Source organism: Aricia agestis, chromosome 14 (assembly GCF_905147365.1).
Source record: "Aricia agestis chromosome 14, ilAriAges1.1, whole genome shotgun sequence".
Lineage (NCBI taxonomy): Eukaryota > Metazoa > Arthropoda > Insecta > Lepidoptera > Lycaenidae > Aricia > Aricia agestis.
The window spans coordinates 15,552,408-15,577,024 of record NC_056419.1 but is presented as its reverse complement, the minus strand read 5'-3'; the positions used below and the strand labels follow the sequence as shown (position 1 = coordinate 15,577,024).

At 39.5% G+C, this 24,617-nt stretch overlaps 1 protein-coding gene across 1 annotated transcript in view; it reads left to right on the top strand.

Moving 5' to 3' along the window:
• Window positions 1-22,190, top strand: part of LOC121733950 (serine/threonine-protein phosphatase 6 regulatory subunit 3) — a 42,419-nt gene extending 20,229 nt beyond the window's left edge. The window contains exons 7-18 of the mRNA XM_042124353.1: window positions 1,036-1,235; window positions 1,857-2,092; window positions 5,001-5,128; window positions 5,412-5,485; window positions 10,819-11,059; window positions 12,114-12,146; window positions 12,259-12,297; window positions 13,437-13,517; window positions 13,897-13,946; window positions 18,222-18,286; window positions 19,176-19,256; window positions 19,698-22,190. Of these exons, the coding sequence (XP_041980287.1) occupies window positions 1,036-1,235; window positions 1,857-2,092; window positions 5,001-5,128; window positions 5,412-5,485; window positions 10,819-11,059; window positions 12,114-12,146; window positions 12,259-12,297; window positions 13,437-13,517; window positions 13,897-13,946; window positions 18,222-18,286; window positions 19,176-19,256; window positions 19,698-20,128 (1,659 nt within the window). The 3' untranslated portion in view covers window positions 20,129-22,190. The remainder of the gene's footprint in view (window positions 1-1,035; window positions 1,236-1,856; window positions 2,093-5,000; window positions 5,129-5,411; window positions 5,486-10,818; window positions 11,060-12,113; window positions 12,147-12,258; window positions 12,298-13,436; window positions 13,518-13,896; window positions 13,947-18,221; window positions 18,287-19,175; window positions 19,257-19,697) is intronic.
• Window positions 22,191-24,617: the final 2,427 nt, after the last annotated feature.

The following is a 24,617-nucleotide window of genomic DNA, read 5'->3' as shown; positions in this document are numbered from 1 at the left end:
AAAAAGTGTTGTTTTAACACGCACCAAGGATAATTGAAATAATATTTGCCTTTAGATGTTGTGACATTGGCTTGGTGGAGAGGGGTCACTCAAGCTGGGTGGAGTTTCTAGGGTGTTAAAGAGATATCGTTCTGTGTCGAATCTACCCGCCATGTGGCTTAGGACTTTATCGTTCCTGTCTTTTATAGCCATTTTTATGTTATAATCTTTTATGTGTTCGATTGACACCTCCGTGGCTCTTTTTATGAAGCTTGCCACAGCGTCTCCATCAGTGTCAGTGTAATAGACACAGGTGTTAGTGTGCCGGGATATAGCTACAACTGCATGAGGAACGCTGTCATGGATTGCCAGCTTTCGGGACTTGGTCTGTATGATGATCACCGAGGGACTCGTTAATCCCTGAGCTTCATGGATTGTGAGGACGCGAGAGTCCGTTCCCGATCCATAGCCTGTATTAGTGAGGGCTGCTTTCTCCTCTTGTGTGTGGACAAGATACAGGGTATTTAGGTCGGTTTTAGGTATTCTCGCTCCTGTATACTTCATTAGCTTTAGGGACCGCACAATTTCCTTCGATGAATAGATGTTATTATAGACCATGCTTAAGGCGTATGCCACATCCATAGGGCTCCTGTGTGTGCAAGACAACTCCTGGGTGATGCTGGTTACCAGGTTTGGACGAGTGTAATTAAGTTTAAAGAGGTTTTCACGCTCTATAAACGGAAGTTGGTTAATATCTCCAATGAGGATGACATTCCCGCGTTGGTAACATGTTATTTCCAAGTTTATTTACAAGTAGACAATGAAGCCTGATCACCTGCACCTGATTGTTGTTATAATTTTATTTTTTGTGCGTTTATTTTGTGTACGTGCATAGTGCATAGTGTGGTTTTTAGTATATATAATAATATGTTACTTTGTAAGGTTACGTGAGCCCGAGACTCCTAAATTTAATTGTAAAACAGAAACAAAATTTAGTCATGCGGTAATGTTGACAACAATCTACAATATTGCAATTTCGTTGTTTGTGTTCCGCAGGTTGTGCTGTCGAACTGCATCGCTAGCGGTTGGGGGGCGGTGGAGGGGGGCGGCGCGGGGGCGGCGCTGGCGGGGCGGCTGCGCGCGGAGGCGGGCGTGCGGGCGCTGCTGCAGGCCGCCTTCACCGCGCCGCAGCACGCCGCGCGCGCCGCCCTGTTGCACGCCGCGACGCTGCTGCGCGCGCTGCTCGTGCTGCCCGAGTGAGTACAGCTTGTCATATTCTTTTTTAAATCTATATATTATAGTTTGTGCGTTTTATGATGATATGCGTGACACACTATAATTGACAATAGTAGGGAAGTTACCTAACAAAAATTAATCGATAGTTTAAAAATATCGAATCACCACGTAAAGGAATTGCAATCGAAATTATCGATTTCGTACTGACATTTCAGTGGTGCCGGCGATTTAAGATGGCCCCCCTTTTTTGTCGATTTGATTTCGATTCAACAGTATATTAAATTGAAAATGACAGATTTTTGAGTGACAAGCCTATACATACGAATTATACTCTTTTATTTATGGTTGAAGTCTGTTGAAAACAAGGTGACAAATTGAAAATGGTTTATAGTTTTTTTTTATTGAATCTTAGATACTATTAGACAATGCTTACATGGCCAGTCTGAGATCAGCTGAGTCTTAGCTGAGTCCCAGAGACAAGAGTTGAAAAAAATATTATGATAAAGTCAATATTTTTTTACAAAACATAGGTAGTACTCCTAATGCCATTGAAACTAAGGTCGAATTTCGACCATTGGGCGATCTCCAGTATAATTAATCGTATGTAACGTTCGAACTGAATATGTGACGTGTACGTCCAGCGATGCGGGCGCGGGTTGCGGGTGCGGGGCGGAGGGCGGGGCGGAGGCGGCGTGCGCGGTGGAGCACGCGGTGGCGCCGCACGTGCCGCTGTTACACAACGCCCTCCTGCGGCCGCCGGGCGCGGGGGCGGGGGCGGCGCCAGGCGTGGGGGCGCCCCGCGTCGCCGTCGCCGCCGTCATCGCGCGACTCGCCAAGTCCGAGGCCGAAGACGTGTTCAAGGTGCTGCTGAGCCTCGGTGAGTCGATCGCATATTATAAAAACTGTAGTCTGATTTAATTTAACAGATTATAGCAACGCGCTATAAAGGAAAGCTGTGTCTTGAGCAAAATGTGGAAATTGACCATTGATTTACTGTCTTGACTTGTTTGAATACATTGTACCATTATGTAGAAGCTGCTGAATTAGCTTGCCCATCGTGTAAAGAAAATATGGAAAGATCTTACTTGGTTCTGTGGTTTACTCTCCTGACAGCTGTCGATGCTGTCGCTGATGTGGGCGCTGCGGCTGTCGCTGCTACAGAAACCTCACGGAGTAGAGTCCACTGAACACTTCACTAACTGTAGTTCTGACTGTACGTCACTGCAACTGTTCCTCACAGATATAACACTGTATGTGCTAATGTCACTGGTGTCCTCACAACGCGGCGCGGATGCAAGGCAACTGTATGTTAAACGCGACGCGAGAGCAAGGTCCTGAAGAAACGAAGGACCAAAAAGATCTGTAGTGTTTCTACAGATAGATAGGGATGGAATGAAACAACCAAACCCGATGAGTGCTGTTCTTACACTGATTTATTAAGTAAAATGTAAAAATGTTAATGATTGGAAACTGCTGACACAAAGCTCTCACGGGTGAATCTACTCAAAATGTTATTTTAGGCCAAAAATTGTGTTTTTTTAAAAACCCTTAAATATTGCTCTAAATGTTTCTGGTGTTAAAAGGCACCGAAATAGAATTCCCTTTCTGTAAGAGTCACGTAAAAAAAAAAAAAATTAAGAGATATTTAATATTAAGTAAAAACTGTTGTTCATGACAATGACAAAATTTGTGGAATATGACGTGTTTGCTTAGAATAATGACAATTTGTTGAGAATAATGATTATTTTAAAAATCTTATCCATATTCGTGCTGATTATATTATTATTATTATAAATGCCTCCGTGGTCCAGTGGTTCAGAGCGTGACTCTTGACTCAAAGGTTCGATTTCCGCGTTGGAAACATATTGTTAATTGTTATTTCCTAGTTTAGTAAGGACTTAAAACATTGCAAGGATCACCTGATTGTCTGACACTCAGAACAGGAAAATAAGGTCTGACAAGTAAGATAATCCATGCGTCGGATCACGGATGGGCATGTAAAAGTCGGTCCTGCGCATCTCTCGCCAGTCGTGTCGGTCGTCCGTCCCACTGGGTTATGAGAGTTAAAAGGAATAGAGAGTGCTCATGTGTACTGCGTAACTGGCCTGGTTTCAATGAAACCAGCCACCGTCACCGAAACCGGTGTGGGGGTTATTATTATTATAAGTAAAAAATAGGATTTTCAATAAAACTTGTATGTTAGTAAAAGTGTTGATTTATTATAAAAATGTGTTCCCTAAAATATAGCTAATACCAAAATCTGCCTTTAATTAAAAAATATATTCTACCTTTTCGAGTCACCTGCAATAAAAATGTACACCATGACAAATTAGGGCACAAAAAAATAGCCGACGATCCTTCACGTGGTCAATTTCTTAATTCTTATCAGTTATCTGTACCAAATAACAGAAAAATTGCTCCAGTAGCTCGTGAGATAAGCCCCTTCAAATAATTTCCCCCGCTTTTTCCATTTTTTCCTCTATTTCTTAGCTCATATTAGTCTTAGCGTGAAAAAATATAGCCTATAGCCTTCCTCGATAAATGGGCTATCTAACACTGAAAGAATCTTTCAAATCGGACCAGTAGTTCCTGAGATTAGTGTGCTCAAATAAGCCCTCTTTCAAATAATTTCCCCCCGTTTTTTCCCATTTTCCTCTATTTCTTCGCTCCTATTATTCTTGGCGTGATAAAATATTCCTTATAGCCTTCCTCGATAAATGGGCTATCTAACACTGAAAGAATTTTTCAAATCGAACCAGTAGTTCCTGAGATAAACGCGTTCAAATAAGCCCTTTCAAATAATTTCCCTCCGTTTTTTCCACATTTTCCTCTATTTCTTCGCTCCTATTATTCTTAGCGTGATAAAATATTGCCTATAGCCTTCCTCGATAAATGGGCTATCTAACACTGAGAGAATTTTTCAAATCGGACTAGTAGTTCCTGAGATTAACGCGTTCAAAGAAACAAACCACCTCTTCTGCCTTATAATATTGAAGTGTAAATAACATTTTTACTACTTTTCTTTCTATTCTACTACTATTTTTCGAAAATGTGTCAAATAACTACCTAATTGTAATATCGACATTGCATCGATTCGATATATTTGTCCCTGTTTTCTAGAAATACAGTTACAGATTTGGTCATTATTTTGAATGATCGTCATTATGTTTTTAGGGCTATTCAGGAAAAAGACGTTCTGGAAAATGAGGAATTCACTAAATTCGTTTATAATTAAGTATTGATATAAAGAAAACTAAGAAAATTATTAAGAACTTAGAAATGTTGCGGGCCTTTATAACTTGGTATAAAAAAAGTAGTGAAAAACAGACAAATGTTGGCACACATCGAGAAAGGTAAATGACGACTTATTTGGAAATTTTTGTAGAACGTATTTCAAAGACTCACCTGCATAAAACGAAGACCTCTATCCACACCAAAGCACTGCGATCAAATAAAGTGAGCCAGCAGATTTTATCGCAAAATAGGTTTCAACCCGTCACGTTGAGTACATCGGCAAGGCATTCAAAACAAACAATGCGCAGGACAATGACGCGAATTTTATGAACATTTTAAAAATATAATTTTTAGTTATTTAATGTAAGTTGATGTGTTATTTGTTGGTATCGGATAGTTTATTAGTTCTTTATCTTCAAATTAACATTAAATTTTTAATCCTTTCTAGCTAATTTTTTTTATAAATAATAAATTGTCCAAACCACCGTGAACGTGAATGAAATAATGATGTCCTCCATGTTAAACGATGTCGTTGTGTGCGGTGTGTGCAGGCACGGCGGGCGTGCTGGTGGACATGGTGTTCGAGTACCCGGACAACAACTTCCTGCATGCGCAGGTGCTGGACTTCGTGCGTAATGCGCTCGACAACCGCGTCTACGGCGACCGCTACGCCGCACACGTCAGTATAAACAGATTTAACATGGGAAAATGGTTTGCGCATCCCCTGGGGATTTGGCCATATCGGACGCCTCGGCCCATCGTGCTCCATTCTACGCTTAAGGCAAAGGGAATGCCGCACGCGCCAATGCGCTGACTTCGTGGGTATGTGCATGTGTCATACGTTGCGCATGTTTAAATGTTGATTAGACAGAGTTGGTTTTTAGGTATAATCGAACTCTACAACAGTCCGCTAGTGCTTACTGTTCTATGACTGATGTTGTTATATTGATGTGGTGTTGCAGCTGGTGGGGGAGTGCCACATCCTGACGCGGTTGATGGACGCTTTCGAGGAGAACGAGGACAAGCTCTTTGCCAAGTGAGTATTTTTTAATGTTCTACTACACATTGGTGCTTCGTTTCCATCCTGTGGCTTGTCATTCATCCTCATTAAGTTATATTTATATTATTTTATTAAGTTATATAAAAAAATATGTATTTTTAGTTGAAGAGTTGTTAAAGCCTAAAATATGTGAAATATAATGTTATGGATACGGACACGTAGTGCCATCTAGCGTCAAACCAGCGAAACTTATCGAGGGAACACAGACAACATAAATCCCCTACTCAATACTAGATGGCGTTAGGTGTATGTTTACCTGCGCGTACCTTCTAGAATAGTCCAACACTTGTTTAATTGTTGTGATACCAGCATAGCTAGCACAAGCACGTAGACAAACGAAAGAAACTAAATTTTGACAGTTTTACCGGAAGAACATTGGAGAAAAAGTTTCTTTCGTATCTCGATATCTTCCGCTTTTGAAAATCTATAAGTCAAGCATGACGACATTCAGTTTCTTGATTCTTTTTTTATTTTTATTATGGCACTTGACTATAAAGCCATGGCTAGTGTCGAGTAAATCTACAAACTACGAATAATAAAGTTCCTTAGTTTTTATTATTCGTATTTCGTAGATCAAAACTATAATTCCGGCTATAGACAGGGTTGCTACACGTCGATTTTTTTAATTTGCCGCCATTTAATCGACACTGGCCATGGTTTTATAGCCGAAGTGCCATAATAAAAAAAAAAGAATCAAGAAACTAAATGTCAAAAAAAAATGCCGTTGCTATAACGGTTGCTATGGAAACAGTTTCTTGTCTTTGTCCACTGAAACTCAAGTCGATGGGTGGCGCCATGCTCAGGAAAAAGATACGTAGACATGGGAAAGAAACTGCCATTACTTTCTTCCGAAGAATCGACTGGGCAACGGCGTGCTAGCTATGCTGGTAGGTTCCCTATTATACTTGGGTCATAGAACTCCACAAATACCTCTTCTGGCAATTCTCCCGGCTCCAATTGCTTAATTTTAGTTGGTTTGGTATAATTACTAACCCTTGTTATTAGTTTCAAAAGTAAATTCAAAACTAAACGGTAAACCTTAAAGATATAGACAATAGACCAATATTTATACTAATGTTTAAAACGAAATCGGAAATGGTCAATTTTATACACTCAATAATATATCTCAATTCTCTATAAGCACGGAAAATTACTTAATTGGTTGGCTACATCGAAAAATGTGAAGACAAACGTGCAAAGACATGCGATAGCGCGATTTAATGAAAGCACAGTGACATCTATTGACGGAAGTTGGAATTAAACTTCCGTCAATAGATGTCGCTTTAAATACAAATATTGTAATAAATATTAAAACTTATTTAAACAAGTTCAGTCTTTTCAGTTGCTTTTTAATTGTAGTTATCTATGCAGGCGGGTTTTTTGTTTTTGTTTTATAACGACGCACACATAATATTGTCTCCCTCCCGCACGCGTACCCGCCTTGGTGACGCCAACTATCATAATATTTTAATTTCGCCATAATTTCAAAACCAAATGTCCAATTTTATTCATTCAAAGACCAAATATTATTTATTTTGAGAAATATTAAATTTGAGAGAGATTGAGTAAAATAAACGCGTTTAAATGTAGTCCAAAAAGATTTCAAGATTTTAAAATAAAAAAATGGTTATTGTGCCTCACTTGACATTGTGTGTCACGGACTTTTTTGTAGATATTTATAAGTTCTACAATTACTTAGAACATTTTATGGTTCTATCGTATATAGTTTATAAGTAACTTTTCTGGTTGATTTTTTACACCTTGCGTCGGAAGAACCCAAATATCTTACGGAACCCTATTTTTTTCCAAAATAAAATTCAGCCTATGTTCAGCAAAAATAAGTAGAATTCCAATGGTAAAAGAATTTTTCAAATCGGTCCAGTAGTTTCGGAGCCAAACAAACAAAAAATCAAATCTTTCCTCTTTATAATATTAGTGTAGATTTATCGTTCCATTTAATATTAAAACTGCAAGTTATATACATAATTATTGTTTAAAATCCTTTATTTTGATACCCCACTCGATATGCTTGGTAGAATTTTTTTTACCTTACAATATGACGTTAAACATCTGCCATTTTGTTTTTTTTTAAATGTCACCTATCTAAGAACACTTGGGTCATTAAGACAAATCTAACGATACCTCAATTGTCAAAATCCGTTGAGCGTGTCTGGAGATACAAGGTAATAAAGAATATTACAAACATACAAGATACGCGCTAAACACATAACCCTCCTGGCAGTCGGGTAACGGGTAATAAAAACGTTCGAAGCATAAATAAAAATCTATCAGAATTCGAAATAGCGCTCACAAGAACACGAGTCCAGTGGGATCTTGTTTATAACAAGAATTAACATATAACAAGAATTAATTAATTAACAAGAATTCTTGTTTGGATGTAGGTATGGATGTGTGGATGTATGGATGTATGGATGTATGGATGTATGGATGTTTGTTACTCTTTCACGCCAAAATGAACTACTGAATGTATCTTAATGAAACTTTACAAAATATAGCTTATACATCAGAATAACACATAGGCTACAATTTTAACCGACTTTCAAAATAAGGGAGGTGTTATGTTCGTTTTTTTTATATTCGACGATTAGTCCGCCGTTTGAGAACCGATTTTCAAAAATTTTCTTTCGGCGTACAGAGTGTCATCCCAATTTGGTACTATACTCACAAAAGTGGTGATCTGATGCTGGGATCCATGACTAATCGAGGGTGCCTACTTAATTATTATTAGGGTTTTTGAGGAAGTGATTATGAGGAAGAGGAGGAGGAAGAGGAATTTTCACGCGCAAATTTAGAGGATGCGGATGAGGAAGAGGATATTTTTTGAGGAAGAGGATGCGGATGAGGAAGCGGAAGAGGAAGCGGATGAGGAAGAGGATGATAGGAAATTATAAATACTAGCGGACCCAACCCAAAAGTCTTTGTCCTGTCTGTACATAACTAGGTACATAGGTACATTAGACAAAAATTAATTAAAAGGGCATTTTCCAGTGGACCAAACTATGAATCTAAATCATTCTCAAAACACACACACTAAAGAATCATCAAAATCCGTCCCACAATTAAGGAGGAGTTCAGTAACTAGTCTAAGAAAATAAGTTTCAAAATCGACGATCAGACCGAATAATTCGTCTAGTTTTGAAAGTTGGTACAGTTGTTCCTAAAGGTGTCTAGATGAATATACTAAAAGTCCCCGAGGGTGGGACAAGAGCCGGCGGTGAGGAAGGGGGGAAAAGGTCTCTTTTTCAAATATCTCTTTAGTGACTTCTACCTTAATTATCTACATTACTATAAATTACGTCCAAACTGTACGATCAAACGATCATTACTTTAGGAAATACAGAGTATTAAAATGGTACGCTCGCACTGTTTTTCCATACAAACGTATTCCCCAATTTACTCCCTGGACAATGCGTTTAGACAAATGATTTTTATACAATAAGTACTATGATCTGTTAAAGCTACGTTAGATTTTTTCTAAATTTACTAATAAATAAAAAATAATGCCCCGTACCCCGCCAATCGACCGACCATAAAATAAATTTGAAAGATGTTTATGATAAAATAAAAACGTAGTGGTATAGACTCATTCTTCCTGAAGATATTTAAAAATAATAAATTTAGATAGGATCAACTTTGAAGGAAGAATCACGGGAATACGTTACCTCGATTAACTGTACCTAGAGGCAGATACAGTAAATCGGCGTAACGTAGTCCCCTGATTCCACCGCGCGCCGGCTCTTGTCCCACCCTAGGAGACTTTTAGTATATTCATCTGGATTCTGGACACCTTTAGGAACAACTGTACCAACTTTCAAAACTACAAGAATTATTCGGTCTGAATTCCTTAATTTTCCCAAACTAAACATACACAACAACGCACACAAAAAAAAAGATGAGTGAATGAATCCGAAAATAGGTTTGTCAAAATCAAATAAGTATAAATACCACGCAAGGTAAACAATACGGAAACAGTTATACCTACCTATTAGGTAAATGAATACCGAACATATAAATCAGTTCACATAGACACGAGACACGACACCTGATTTTCTTTTGATGTACCTTTTTTTTTTATTATAAAGAAGGCAGGTCGCTGTAGCCCTGACGTCACTGCGACCCATGAGGATCTATTGTGACTCCTTCGCATTAGAGTATCATCCCCAACCCTATACTGCTCATAAATTGAACGATATGGTTGGGGTTGGTGCCACGAATTTCCTCTGTGGACGAGTATTCGTGGCGACCAATGTGCCTGTTCCTGCTCTGTAGTAGGGCAGGGCAGTCGAGGAGAAGGTGGATAGGTGTTTCATCCTCCTCCTCACAGAATCTGCAAGTCGTTATGCTACAAATACCCATTCTGTTTAGGTGTTTGTTGAGCTTGCAGTGCCCAGTTAGGCTTCTGGTAAGGATTCTTAATTGGTTCCTACCCAAGGTGAGCACTAATTCTGATTGTTTCTTGTTGAAGTCAAGTGCCTTGGAGTGTTCAAAGCCAGGGGTCTCAGCCCATTGCTTCCTGCATAGTCTGTGACCCCATTCTTTGAGCACTTGCTTTGTGGTACTGGGAGTTATACCACTTACTGGTTCTGGAATATATGAGACTCTCGGCCCCAAGCCTAGCCAGTTCGTCAGCGGTTTCATTGCCGGGGACGTTGCTGTGGCCCGGGACCCATACTAGGCGGATGTTGTTGTTCCTTCCTAGCATGTTTAACGTCTCAACGCATTCCAGAACTAATTTGGACGAGACTTCTGCGGCAGTCAGTGCTTTAAGTGCAGATTGACTATCTGAGAAGATAAAAACGTTTTTATTTACTAGGGCCATCTCCAGGCTTTCTAGTGTTGATGATTTCTAGAGTTGATCACCTATTTTAAATAAGTATATTATAATTATAAAACATTTGTGTGTATATTTAATAATAATTAATATTATTATTGTCATAGATTTAGGTACCATGACAGTAGATATTATATAATTCATTTTGAATCGCCCCGACATCGGGGAGTCTCTGTATGTACTTGTAGCTCGGCGGCGGAACGGCGGAGTAACACCCCCCTGGTAGGACGTAGGTAATTCATATCAAAAATAATTGCAGTGATTTTTTGTAACACTATTAATTAACCGACTTGAAAAAATGAGGTTTCTTAACTCGACCGTATAAATGTCTGTTGGCATATAACTTCCCCGTGCTTGAACCGATTTTGGTGATTGGAAAGAGGATACTTCACAGGTAGTCCCATGATAAGGAAATACATTTGAAGTCGGTTTTTTGTTAAAATTATGATGTCGTCAGGTCATCGCGTCGCGCGGGCTACATGGGTCACGTGGTGGCACTTCTGCGGGCGCTGTACGCAGCGGGTGCGGTCCACGCGACCGTGGTCGATGCGAGCGCGGTCGACGCGAGCGCGGTCGACGCGAGCGCGGTCGACGCGAGCGCGGAGCGGTACGCGGTCGGCGAGGAGGAGGCATTACGTTGGGAGCGGTTCTTCGTCGCCAGGCTCCACCCACACCTACAGAGGTTGGACACGCCCCTGGTGAGTGAACTCTCTAAGCCGATTATATTCATTCAATATACTTATATAGCTTCGGTCATACAAAAAATAAGTGTTCATATCCGTAAATTTAGTAAATAAATTGTGGAACTTTGACTCGTCAGATTTCAGAACGCGTTTGACGATGGATTGGTATTTTACAGAACGTCCGCACGTTTGGCGTTTGCTACAAACTCCAAATCGCCACAAATGGTCACAAACGTTTGGCTTGATTTAGAAATCCATCCACACGCTTGCGAGTGAGTTAGTTTGTTCTAACGCGGCAAGCATGACGGACATCAAAGTTGCTGTATCGGCTATAAACATTTGTCAGTTATTTTTATCTATACATATAAATAAAATTGGAGTGCCTGTTTGTAATATTGAAAGAATAAATTATATACGCTACATACACCAAAACAACAATTTTTAAAATTTTTGTCTGTATCAGACGTCTGTCTGTCTGTTTGTTCCGGCTAATCTCTGAAACAGCTGGAGCTATTTTGACAGGACTTTTTTGGTAGATAGCTGATGTAGTAAGGAGTAACTTAGGCTACTATTTAACCGACTTCCAAAAAGAAGGAGGATATATTTTACTTTGACGCGGGCGAAGTTGCGGGCAACAGCTAGTTATAAATATAAGAAAACGAGTGTAAAAAAAACGACACATACGGCTATAATTTAATACGTTTTCATTTGACCACCAGTCATTCATTTTTCGAAAGCACACACAGACTACTAAGGGGATACTACGTACGTATAGCACGTCGGTTCGCTTACAGAGCATCAATAAGAATGAACGCGCACAAACGTGTGGACGCTTGCGGCAAATTCTCTTTGATTTGTGTCAAAAAACCGACACTGGGTCGGATCGGCTACAAGTCTTTGCAAACCTAAACAAACCAAGCCAAACACCCTATCCCCACGTTTGTATTTGTGACCATTTGTGACCATTTGTTGACAAACGTGCGGACGGGCCATTATGAGAATATGATTTTTGTACCGGATATGTATCATGTATGAATCAAAAACTAAAAAAAAAACATTATTTTCACAGGGCGGCGTACACCCCTCCGACACACAGTATGAGGTAATTTCAATAATTGTTGTTATTTATTCAATAGTCATTTTAGTTTTAATATTTTTGTACAGGTTTTGTTTATATAATAAATTAATAATTAATATGCTCCTGTCAATTTCAGATGGAGGAAAGCCCAGAAATGCCCTGCGGGACCTATGACGTAAGTTAACATTTACTTGGAAGTAAATCTTATATCTTTAAACAAAATTTTGATTTTCCTATGTTAAATTCCACGAAATTTATAACATATTGCCTATATAAGCGTAGTCCACAAGTTTAGCTATCAAATGAGACCTATTTATCTTCATAGGATATTTACATGAGAAGTTCAGGTCAGATTAGTGTGAAAGCCCGAGAAAAACTAAAATGGCTGCCATTTCACAACCGTGAGAGAGCGAAAAAATTTGAGTGCCAATTTGTCGATAAAATATGCCATAGATCATGATATCAAAGGATCGGACACCGGTGTCATACATACATTTAATATATTATGAAATAACAATCTGTAACACCAGAGTGCGCATAGCGACATCTATTAGGCGTCTTAACCTTTACGCCTAATCGATTCGTTCGTTCGATTGAAAAAATGAGGTTGGCAGCGCCATCTTTTGGCTAATGATACAACTATTACAATTCTCCGTTGGGATATCTGATATTTTTACCGAATATTTTTTTATTTCGTTAATCGTTTTGTTAAAATTATTTCTAAATCAAATAAAAAGTATTATTTTTTTTAAATTACATCTAAAGGTATTTTTTTTAATTAAAATAAAAATGTACTTCTTGTTTAGGCCTTTGACAGCTTCCACTGTCAACTTAAAAAAAATATACCAGCTCGGGGGTATAAAAACCCTCCGGCCCGATAAATTTGTTAAAATTGTAAATTTTTTCTTTTTATTTATCCCTCTTCTCTTTTTATTGTCCCTGCTCCGGACCAGGCGACAAGAGGAGTCACAGGTTGTTTCCTCCTTGGGCGCCCGGAAACCTCACTCACTCGGCGAAACACGGCGCAAGCGCTATTTCACGCCGGTATTCTGTGAGGTTGTGGTCTTGCACCGGATGAGCCTGCCCACACGTGCCGAAGCTTGGCTCTACCACTAAATAGAAACAGCTTAAAACATATTAATTTTGTCTGATGATGATGTTAAACTGAATGTCACGTCGAGTAAGTAATAAAGAGCAAGACTCCAGTTCGCAGCACCTTAGTTGCGCACATTATCTCTTTTCAGGCGCATAATATTATCTGTGGTAGACGCGTTTTTTTTTAAAATAATAATGATGGTTTCAATTATGTTGAAGTTGGGCGAGGGCGTGGTGAGCGTGGAGGCGGAGCTGGCGGAGGAGGCGGCGGAGGGCGACCTCGCCGTGCCCACCAACCACGTGAGTACACAGTCACACACAATCCTTAGCCAAATGAAGACGTTCATTTCTGTGCGGGATACTAATACCTACTTCGATGGCTCAGCGACTTAAAGTGAATCTTGGTCTCCGACACGAGTTTGCGCCAGTCTTGCGCAGTTTTGCTAGAGGGATATTCATAATATTATATTGTTTTTGTAATTAATATATAATAAATCATGAGTCTATTATGTTCTAACTAGATGCGAGATAGATATTCACTTTGGTAGCAAATAATAAATTAACGGATTTTTACTTGCCCTGTGACTATATTATTTAAAGATTAATGAAGAATCTCATTTGTCTTATCACTGTCACATTAACAATCTCACAAACTTATAAGACTTTTCTTTTATTTTAGATGCAAAATGAAATGGACTTCATGCGTCTCTCGGATCAGCGATTCGATGAGTGAGTAACAGTTTATGGTTAAATAACTACATGGTGCATGTGTCCCTACATATACAAACACCATTTAGTTATTATAATAATTACTTCACTTACTTAATGAATGGCCGATTTTTATATATACTGTTTATTGCTCAAAAATTGTGTATTTATACATCCTTTATTATTAAAAATAATAATTTGTCTGATACATTGGATAAGTCGCTCGATAATAAAGGCCAAAACACCTAACCCACTGAGTAATAAAAAATCTAGACAATGCTTTACACTAATTTACACAACTTTTTCCTTGTCTAATACCTTGAAAAAGCTGTTTATAGTAAAAGGAAAAACGTCGTATCGCTCATAAGTCGTATAACTTTTTTGATAAGCGCTTAAATTAATGTATCTACTTTATACTTGTTTATTTTTTTACCGACTTCCAAAAAGGAGAAGGTAATACGTTCACTGCATACGCTGTACGCTGCATGTATCTTTTTTTTTGTATGTTCAACGATTACTCAGCCTTTTGTGGTCCGATTTTCAAAATTATTTTTGTGTTGTATACGGTTTAACTCGAATTCGGTACCATGTTCACAAAAGTTGTGATCTGATAATGGGATCCTTGAGGAATCGAAGGGACTCCTTGAAATTTATATGGAAACATATAGTGATTTCAATCTTATCTGAATCTTATTCGAGGCACATGCTACCTTTTTGGTAAGAGTTCATACCAGGTTATACCCTGGATCCGAAGGTACCCCACAAAACTGTTAAAGACGCTGGAGAAGATGGGTGTGTTTTGTCAGGCCTTCGCTGACGATATCGTGCTCGTTTTTGAGGGCGACTCGGCTTTGGAGGTAGAGTTTAAAGCCAACGAAGTGTTAAGCGTCATCAAAAACTGGGGCAGAGCCAATAAATTGAATTTTGTTCCGCACAAAAAATTACTGTCGACAAGGCGACTAAAACATGACACACCGCGTTTGAGAATGGGGAGTGTGGAAATTAAATACTACAGCGAGATAAAGATTCTGGGCCTTATTATCGACAAAGGCTTGACGTTTAACGCCCACGTCAGCAGCATTTTCCAAAAGGCAATCAAGCGCTACAAGCAGCTTGCTAGGGCCGCTAGAGTAGGTTGGGGGCTTAAACCCCAAGTAGTTAAGGTTATTTATACGACGTTCATAGAACCAACTATTTTGTATACATCGGCAGCGTGGGCACCCACCGTGGAAAAGATGGGGGGTCCAAAAAAGGCTCAACTCTGTCCAACGGGGTTTTGCCCCGAAGATCTGCAAAGCATATCGAACCGTCTCCCTGAACTCTGCGCTGCTGTTGGCTGGGATACTCCCTCTTGATCTCAGAATGCTTGAAGCATCGAGACTATATGAGATCAATAAGGGAGTGTCGTACCCGGCATTGAGGGACAGGGAGGTGGAACGAATGGCTTCCGCGATTGAGGACCCACATCCAGCAGAGCAGGTAGAGTTGAGGTTCGGGATGGTAGATGAGGACTCGTATGCTGACGTGGTTGACAGCCACATCCATAGGATGAGTGGAGTCCTATTCGACAACTTTTCATAATAAACAACTTTAAAAAGTAATGAAATAATATTTACTGCCTTTAAGTTCAAATAATTCCTAACTTGTGTAAAGTAATATTTTAGTCCATAATTGTTGTCAAGGTGTGTCTGGGGACCGCTAATGTAGATGCTTGATTTCATATAACATTATAGTTTATAAGGATCAATTCACAGTGAACTGATTCGAGATAATCAGCGTCTTGGCGGTTGTAGGTTGCAGTTTCCTTGGCGGTCCCCCGACACACCGTGACAACAATTATGGACTAAAATATTACTTTACGCAAGTTAGGAATTATTTGAACTTAAAGGCAGTAAATATTATTTCATTACTTTTTAAAGTTGTTTGGCGGGGGTTTTTTTAAATTTCTTAATTTTCTGTTACCTTAGATATTATGTGGTTAGGCTTAGTATGAATTTTTGTTGTTTTGTTTGTGCGTTTTTTGTTTTTGTTTTCTCTGTCTCTATTGTTGTGCTTTGTGTTATTGTAGTGTACTGTGAACTTTGTTGAATAAATATCTCTTATTATTATTATTATTATTACTATTACTATTAAAATAGTCAAAAAGATAGACATCACACACCACACCACACAAATTCTGACTGGACACGGTGGATTCGCCTTCTACTTGCACAGATTCAAGCTGAAGAAGGATCCGTCGTGCCTGTGTCAGCCAGAAGTTGAGGAGACGGTTCCTCACCTTTTACTCGAGTGTCCAATTTTTGCTAGCAATAGATATGATATTGAGCAAAAATTGGGCACATCGATGACGGGTGAGAATCTGCCTGCCATCCTGGGGAGTAAAAAGAGAGATTTGTTCCTCTCTTTTTGTAAGAGGATAGTGTGTGTTACAAACAAAAGAAATTCTAGTAAATTATTGTGATTGTTAAGCTGTGATATTAGGGTAGTTGAACGTTGTGCTGTATTTTATTTTTATTGTTTTTAATTTAGACATTTTTAAATTGTAATTTTTATCGTAGGCTGTAGTCAATTTTTAAAATTTTTATATGTAAGTAAGTATAAGAACTTTTATGTAGTATATATAATAATTAAATATTTTATGGTAAGTTTATAAAGATAAAAGATAGCAACAAGCCCTGACAACGTTACTTGGGGGACAAGAAACAAATAAAAAAAAAAACTAACATAAATACATCTATACTAATATTAAAAAGCGGAAGAGTTTGTTTGTTTGTTTGAAAAATTCTTTCAGTGTTAGATAGCCCATTTATCGAGGAAGGATATAGGCTAGATTTTATCATGCTAAGACTAATACGAGCAAAGAAATAGAGGAAAATGTGGAAAAAACGGGGGAAATTATATGGAATTGCTTATTATCTTATGAACTACTGTAGCAATTTTCTGTTATTTGGCACAAATAAGAAGTAAAATATCATAGGCTATTTTTTGTGGACTAATTTGTGTGTGAAATATCTAATTTACGCGGGCGAAACCGTGCGGAACGTCTAGTAAACTATAATTTAACATTGATAGGTTTAAGGTTACGTCACTGCACAGATAAAGTACTGAGCTATTTAATAACGTAAAATAGAAATAACAGTCGAAATTCGATACTACCTCTTATAGAAAGACGTTTGAGCAAGTGTCAGCGCGATGTAGGAGACGCACGGCGCCATCTATTATGAATTTTTGGAATTAACTTAATTTGAACAAATTTACGAATTTTCACCCCCTTACAACCCTTTTTCCAGTAAAAAAGTAGCCTATGTCCTTTCTCAGGCTTTAGACTATCTGTATACAAAATTTCATTACAATCGGTTCGGTAGTTTTGGCGTGAAAGCGAGATAGACAGACAGACAGACAGAGATACTTTCGCATTTATAATATAATAGTATAGGTAGATAGATATAGATAATTGGGAAGAGTTTGTTTGTTTGTTTCAACGCGCTAATCTCAGGAACTACTGGTCCGATTTGAAAAATTCTCTCAGTGTTAGATAGCCCATTTATCGTGAAAGGCTATAGGCTATATAAAACTAATAGGAGCGAAGAAATAGGAGAAAATGTATGAAAAAAGGGGAAATTATTTGAAAGGGCTTATTTCACGAACTACTAGAGCAATTTTTCTGTTATTTGGCACAGATAAGAAGTAGACTCCGTAAAGGATCATAGGCTAATTTTTTGTGGACTAATTTGTCTGTGAAATACGGTATCTAATTTACGCGGGTGAAGCTGCGCGGAACGTTATATTTCGCGTAGTCCCGACATCACGCGTAAACGGCTGGACCCATTTTGCTGAAATTTGGTATAAAGATACTTTGAGTCCCGAAAAGGAACATAGGATACATTTTGTCCCGGAAAAATGTACGGTTACTGCACAATATACTTTTATGATTTGCGCGTAAACTATTCAATCTATTTTGAAGGAATTTGGTATTGAGATACTTTGAGTCTCGGGAAAGGACAAGGAATACAAATTTTGTCCCGGAAAATGTACGGTTCCCGCACAATAAACTTTTATGATTATCGCCTATTTAATCTATTTTATTTAAATTTGGCATGGAGATTATAGATATTAATTTGAATCTGGGATAAGGAATGTTTTTTGTCCCGGAAAGATGTGCGGTTCCCGCACAATATACTTTTCTGATTTGTGCGTAAACGACTCAATCGATGTACAACTACAAACTAAAGTCCACGCGGACGAAGTCGCGGGCAACAGCTAGTACATAATATAATTCCTATGTGTTTGTTTCAGCATGTGGGGCGACACGGCGGACGCGGACGAGGACGTCGTGCAGCAGGTGCTTACCGACGCGTCGCGTGAGTCACAAATCAGTTCTTAGCATGTCTACTACAAAGTTGTTACGAACACTTAAATATGATTTATAGCATATTTTAACTGATTGGATATTATCTCCTACTGCTCCTACCTTTCTTCTGATTAATTTCGTTGCGGGCCCCAAGACAGATTTAGCTTGTCCCTCGAGCATCCCTGAGATCATATCAAAGGGGTTTCGTGGTTGGTTGCCACTGTTGATCCTGGCGACACAGGAGTTGCAGTGGTGGGAATGTGTGGTGGGCCTTTTGCCCGTTTAAAAAAAAAATCTAACTGGTCGGAATCACACAACTCACAACTTTATACTGGTTTCTAAGAAGATATAAAGCATAAAACTTGTTGATGCAAAAGTAGTATAATATTCATTAACAACAAAAATATATTTAAAAAAGTTTTATCAATAATTATTAAAAAGTTCTTTTTTTTCATAAAATGTAGATTTTTTGTAATAAGTAACTTAGATGCTTGTATGTTAAACATCACCTATCGTAATATTGTTGCGTGTGTGTGTATGAGGGCGGTTTTCCTGTCATAGTACGCGTTCCGCGTACAAGTTGCCCGCATCAGCATGCGGACCAGATCTGCGCACGGGTGAGAACACACATGACTGCCTGTCATGATAGCGCCCTAACATTATAACAATATTATACTATAAGAGAAGTTGATTCTTAGGCAGACGGCGGACCTACATAGTTTGGTCGCGTTACGTCAAACCCAGCCGACTGGTCTTCTTCTTCTTTTGGCGTAAGCCTCCCCGGTCACTGAATTGACATGATCCGACCAAATGACGTCGGTCTGTCCCCTGCCTAGGAATCAATTTCCTCGATGGTACATACTATGTTATGTAATGTTATAATATAGTGTGCGTTACAGCGTGGGAGGAGGCGGGCGGCGGCGGCGCGGACGACGGCGGCTGGGCGCGGTTCACAGACGCCTTCAGCTCCGACTGGCCCGGTATACAAGTTTACTATAAGTTAACTATAACAGCTTCTCTCCAGTCTCCATATCCATTGTCCATGTCCACTCCACCACCACGTCTCCTCTGTTGTTCCTTGATATTGTGGGATCGGAGGTAGCCCCAAAGGAAGTTATTACGAATTCGTAAACTTAGTGCGATGCAGGATTGTGGCGCTATTATCTTTCTACAATAACAAACGGTTTCAGTCACTCATTTTAATGTTTTTACAGTTTGTGATGCAAGTCCGTCGGTAAAATAACTGGGCGTTGACACTGAACCTCTTATGAATCGCTTTTTTTTGTTTGGCCTAGTCTGTAACTTGACAGATTAATTCATTGTTCGACGATAACCGATCGTTTAGATTTAATTTTTATAAAAGATTTTGAAAAAAAAAATAGTCTGTATAAAATTATTTAATATGATTTGATAATTTTCAGAAAACGTGAAGGAAGACCCGCTGACGATGGAGCTGGCGCAGAAGATGATGGACGCGTTCAACTCTACGTTCGACTACCCCTCCTTCGGGTCAGCGGAACCCCCCGCGTCGGAACCCCCCACGCCGGAAAAGGCCGCACCAGAACCCCCTACTGTAAAGTCGTCAACGGACCTTTCTGCGTCTGCGAACTCGACAACGGGACCCCCCGCACCGGAACCCCCGTCTGTGAGGTTGGCAACGGAACCCGCCCCGGCACCTCCGGCTTCTCAATCTCCGGTGCCGGAAACCCCGACATCGGTACCCGCGTCGAAGCCCCCTGCGGCGGAACCCTCCTCGTCGGAACCGCCCGCGCCGGAACCTTCCGCGCCGGAACCCCCCGCGCCGGAACCCTCCGAGCCGGAACCCCCCGCGGCTGACGACGCCGAGAGATGATCCGGCCCGCGCCCCCCTTTCCCCCTCTACACGTAGCTCACACGCGCGGAACTGCGGACGCGACGGCGCTAATATAATCCAACCCAGCCCTATAGCTGACTCACTACACTAATAGGATATATTACTGCAATGATTTCACGCTAGTGTGCAGCACCAACGCAGACAGTAGACAAAGACAAAAAGTTTTGTTCGACGTTTGACAACGTCACTGTCAATAATCTGATATGACGTGGCAACATGTCGGATTTTAGTGGGATTACTTACTGTATGCGCTAGTGACGCCCCTGCTCCTTTGCGTAACATTTCCTATCGGAAGCTTCCTTATTATTATTTCTGTCCTACTGTTTTTGAGGCTACGCTTAATTTGCCGCGGAAAATACGTAATATATTGATGCATACCAAAAGTCAAGAAGCTACGTGATGTTAGCCGATGTTGCGTGAAGTTTTAGTGGAAACTCTTAGCAAACTTCGCAATAGTTAATCTTTTATGAGCACTAATGAAGTTAATCGTCGCCGCGTAGTTCCGGGCGTGTTCCATATGTTTAAGTGCCCTTAGTACTCTCCGCAACGAGCCGCGACGGACGAAATACAAATTTTGTATAGATGTAGCTTTGTATATTGTGTCACTTTTGTATTGACCGCTTCAGACCAGCGTATAATGTATATAACAACGAAACTCATCGTCATTCCCTCGTCCGGGTTACCGTCCGCGCCGAACCCGAGCTCAGTATTTTAGTAAATAATTTTAAACGTCGCACGTATACATTATGTTTTTATATAAGTATTAAAATCGTTTTATTTTGATAGGTTTTATCGATTTAGACCAGCCGCAGTGGCAGTTCGGTGGAACGGTAATCTTTCTCTTCGCTAAATTTGAACGTCAATATTTTAATGAAATTTGCTATTTGAACCCTTTTTACAGTGCATATTATATAATGGAATGTTTAAATGCACCTCACTGAATAAGGATGGAACATCACAAAAAATTACGTGTCAGTAGTTTGCGACGATGAGTTCATGCGTAAATTTTGCGTACGTAAGTTGCGTGCACGCGTAAGCGAGTCGCGTGCTCGCGTGCGTCCTTATCCGGTGAGGCGTGCGTATGTAGTGGTGACTGGTGTAAGCACATGTGTGATGTCGTGCTTCGTACAGTTTGGCGCCCAGCCATATCAGTGTTGACATGTCAAAGTGCCCTAAACATATTGGATTCATATCGTTAGTTGTGTCTGTTCTGTTGCCCGCGGGCGTCGTGTGTGATCTGTAACTCATGTGATTAGAGACGCGCCGCCGCCGATCACTCTACCGTACGTGTCGCGGAATAAGCGTTATTTGTTTTTATTATTTCTTTTTATATAATATGGACTAAATACGGTACGAAAACAGAAACCTTTTTAGGTTCTTTTGAATCAGTAGGTACTATAATATCTTCATTTGGATCATATATTAAAATATTATTTAACGCTATCGATTTATTATAAGTGAACTCGAGTTCCTTAAGCATGTCTCGTAAAGACTCTAAAAGGTTATTCAAATCAGATACGGGTACTAGACGGCTTACGAGTTACGATTGACTCGTTACGACAAAACAAGAGACATGTTCTATTTTACTTTTGGTTTTAAATTTTATAAAGTTAATTGGGTATTGTTGTGTGTTGTATATAGCGACATCTACGATGCGGCGAGGCGGCGGCGCCGGCGGTGCTAAATATAAGATGTACTATTAGACAGCGGCGGCCGACCGGCTGGGATAGAGTATTGTGCGATAGCCTGATCAGAAGTGTACTAAACCTGGACGTTATAGTAATTACTTGCAATATATTTGTCAATTTAAAAAGTAGTACAATACATACAATAAACTAAATAGCCATTTTGAGTCGCAGAGAGAACGCATCGTGTCGCGTCTGCTTATGGGCGGAGACTAAAGCGCTCGTGCAGGCTTTTTATATCGCTGATCGGGTATCTCTCGGTTAAGTTGTGCGGGATGAAGCAAGATAGGGTACATAAGTTTCAGAGCATACGTTGGAGAGCCATGCTTCAGCACGAATGGGCCAGCTCGACCGGAGAAATACCACGTTCTCACCGAGTGAGTGAGTTTACCGGAGGCCCAATCCCTTCCCTACCCTTCCCTATTCCCTTCCCATCCCATCCCTACCCTCCCCTATTACCCTATTTCCTCTTAAAAGGCCGGCAACGCACCTGCAGCTCTTCTGATGCTGCGAGTGTCCATGGGCGACGGAAGTTGCTTTCCATCAGGTGACCCGTTTGCTCGTTTGCCCCCTTATTTCATTAAAAAAAAAAGCATAATACTTATTATAATTAATCTAAGTCTTGTCAACGCTCGGAACCTGAGGTATCCTATTGCTACACCGTTCCCAATTTGATAATTGGATATTATGCCCCGCGCGTACAGCCAACAGATATGTCTCCACAGTTTACATTCTGATTATCGATTGTAGTATACAGGTATCACGTATAATTTTCCCCAAAACGTTAATGCTTTCTTGTAAAAAAAAAAAAAAAAAATAAGTTATTTATTTGCTCAAATTACGTATGTTCCTTTAACTCTTCTCTTCTCTTGTACTTTCAACTTTTTTGAAAATGAGACTTTTTTGCGTGTTTCAGAGTCGATAATCCGAATGCGAGGACATTTCTGTCGACCATGCTAGCGGGTTACTGCTTGTAGTGTAGTGAGTGTGTCGGCCGCCGCGGGGCTGTATATAGGGCGTAGTCGCTTGTAGCGTCCTCGGCCGAGCGCACTGCCTCCACCCGGTTCACCCTTGTACAGTTACTGTCTAGTTGTTGTATGACGATCGAGTGCCGTACTCTGATTTATAATAATATAGTACATAGCAAATTTTAATAACTAAGTCGTTGATTAAATATGTTATAACTCTTTGTAATCCATACTAATATTATAAATGCGAAAGTGTGTCTGTCTGTCTGTTACCTCTTTACGCTCGAACCTCTGAACCGATTTTGCTGAAATTTGGCATGGAGATACTTTGAGTCCCGAGAAAGGACATAGGATAGTTTTTATCACGGAAAAATGTACGGTTCCCGCGCGATAAACTAATTTTGGCGCAACGGAGTTGCGGGTGTCATCTAGTAGTAAAATAAATGCATATTTCGATAACGTTTACAAGTTAGTCTTATCGAGCATTAATGAATAGTTAAACTCCTTTCAAAGAACCCAGGTACCACGCGGACATTAGTCTCTTACATTCTGTCATTAAGTTTTTTTTAATTCGGAAAACACAGTGGTAAACATAAATAAAAATGAATGAATGTCACGTGATTATAAATCAGAGTATAGTTTAGGCAGACTTATCCGTTCGATCGTTATCTTACGATGATTCGTTTGCATTTTAACAGTTCCTATATTATTGTTTGTTATGAATCTACGTGGTGCGTGTTCTGTGATTTGTCTGTTGGGTCCGGGCTAGGGCGGGCTAGGGCGGGCGGGCGGGCGGTCGGGCGGTGCGCTCGAAGCAACGTTCACATAAAGAAGAGGATTACGATAAACGAAGTCTACGGCCGCACTCATAGACATATTTTAATTATAATTAAACTTCAAAATAAATGAAGAATTTGACAGACAATGTTTTATTACAGGTAAATAGCTTATGTCAAAATCTTGTAAATTAATATTCGTATCCGAATCCGATCCGTGCGGGACTGAATCTAACGAGATGACTTCTCGTTAGATTCAGTCCCATTCTTTATGTGACTTGTCTTCGCCCGGCGGGACTTAACAATTAATTATATTTAGTGCAATTGATCGCCTTGATATTGTTGTCGACTCGATATATTATATGTAAGTAGTATAGCTCTTGTTGATACGGCGCGTTGTACATATACCGGCGTATACATCTCGTACATACATTACATATGCGTGTACTTCGTTCAGATACTAATTACTATGTAATCTAAGCGTAAACAGAAACACATCAGTATCTACGGTCGGGCTCGGGAGACTCGAAGGAAAATCTTCCGATCGAGCTAGGTGTAGTCGCTTCAGACATTTAGAATTTAGAATTTATTTATTTTCCGAGAAATTTGTTACAAGGTGGTATAAATTGTTTATGTGGTACAAAATTTCTGCCTCTCAGGCGTGGAAATATTGTCAGCTTTACAAATTTAAAATCGTAATCATAAATATATAATAGATTAATCCAATTATTTAAACAAACATTTGGAATCTCAAAACAATGCTTAAAAATTTAGCGATATTCAGCAGTCATAATTATTATTTTTGATGCAAATTTATAATGTCAATCACACATACAAAACAATTATTATAATATTAACGTCAAGATGATAAGAAAATAAATGTTTAGACCACAAATCACAATACATAATGAACAGTTAATAATCTAGAATATAATTTTGTTATGTCTGTCAAATGACAAAATGTCATACAATACAATATGAAAACGAAACGACATTGTATGTTATGTCGCGCCGATCCCAGAAACTTCGGCACTACTCA